Source organism: Emiliania huxleyi, assembly GCF_000372725.1.
Source record: "Emiliania huxleyi CCMP1516 unplaced genomic scaffold EMIHUscaffold_27, whole genome shotgun sequence".
Classification (NCBI taxonomy): domain Eukaryota; phylum Haptophyta; order Isochrysidales; family Noelaerhabdaceae; genus Emiliania; species Emiliania huxleyi.
In genome coordinates, this window is record NW_005200011.1 from 1660 (window position 1) to 2390 (window position 731).

A 731-nucleotide genomic window follows, 5' to 3' on the forward strand; every position below is an offset into this window, starting at 1 on the left:
TATCTTGGATGAACCGGGCCACTACGTTTCATTCATTATTCGACCTATTGCATATTCAGTGTATGTAGTGACAGGGTTTGCGATGAGGAGCGACTCCGAAGGGTGTTCGGGTTCCGTGACCACTAACTTACCGCCCCCCCCGGCAAGAGAACTGCGACGCATCGGTCTCATACATACTAGCACCCCATCTCGCGAGCCGATCTTCTGGCTCATGATCAACGAGGTTGTTGCGGGGCACCCGGCGGCTCGGGTCGCGCGGAAACTATTTTCCAGCAAAAGGAAGCGGCGACGTCCATTGCAGGACACATCGACAGCCGCCGTCGAGATGACGGATGTCATCCCCCGCGCCGCCCAGGACAAGCAGGTATGATGGCAGCGGTGGGACGCGAACCCAGAATTAGCTGTGCTAGTTACGTCCTTGCACTCGTAGGTGAACAACGGGATTTACGTTCAGCCGACCGAGGACGGGAATTTCGGTCTGGATAAAGACATCGCAGACAACGTGCGTTTGCCGCGTAGCCCTATCTCACGACGATCGCCCTGTTGAGCCTCTGCCGATCACGATGGTAGGCCAAGAAGAAGTACGACATCGCTAAAGAACAGGAAGTGCGCACGTGGATCGAGAAGGTCTTGGATGAAAAGCTGGAGGACGGTCTGGGAGCCCTTGAGTTCCAGAAGGTTTTGCAGTCGGGCGTCGTCCTATGCCAGCTCGCCAACAAGATCAAGAAAGA

At 55.7% G+C, this 731-nt stretch overlaps 1 protein-coding gene across 1 annotated transcript; it reads left to right on the forward strand.

Annotated features, from left to right (window-relative positions):
• Positions 1-211: 211 nt before the first annotated feature.
• EMIHUDRAFT_206480 (hypothetical protein) lies at positions 212-678 on the forward strand (the record flags this gene model as incomplete). The annotated part of the gene is made up of 4 exons (XM_005776888.1): positions 212-223; positions 302-364; positions 431-502; positions 571-678. Coding segments are annotated over 4 exons (255 nt in total), but the record flags the coding sequence as incomplete, so codon positions are not given.
• Positions 679-731: the final 53 nt, after the last annotated feature.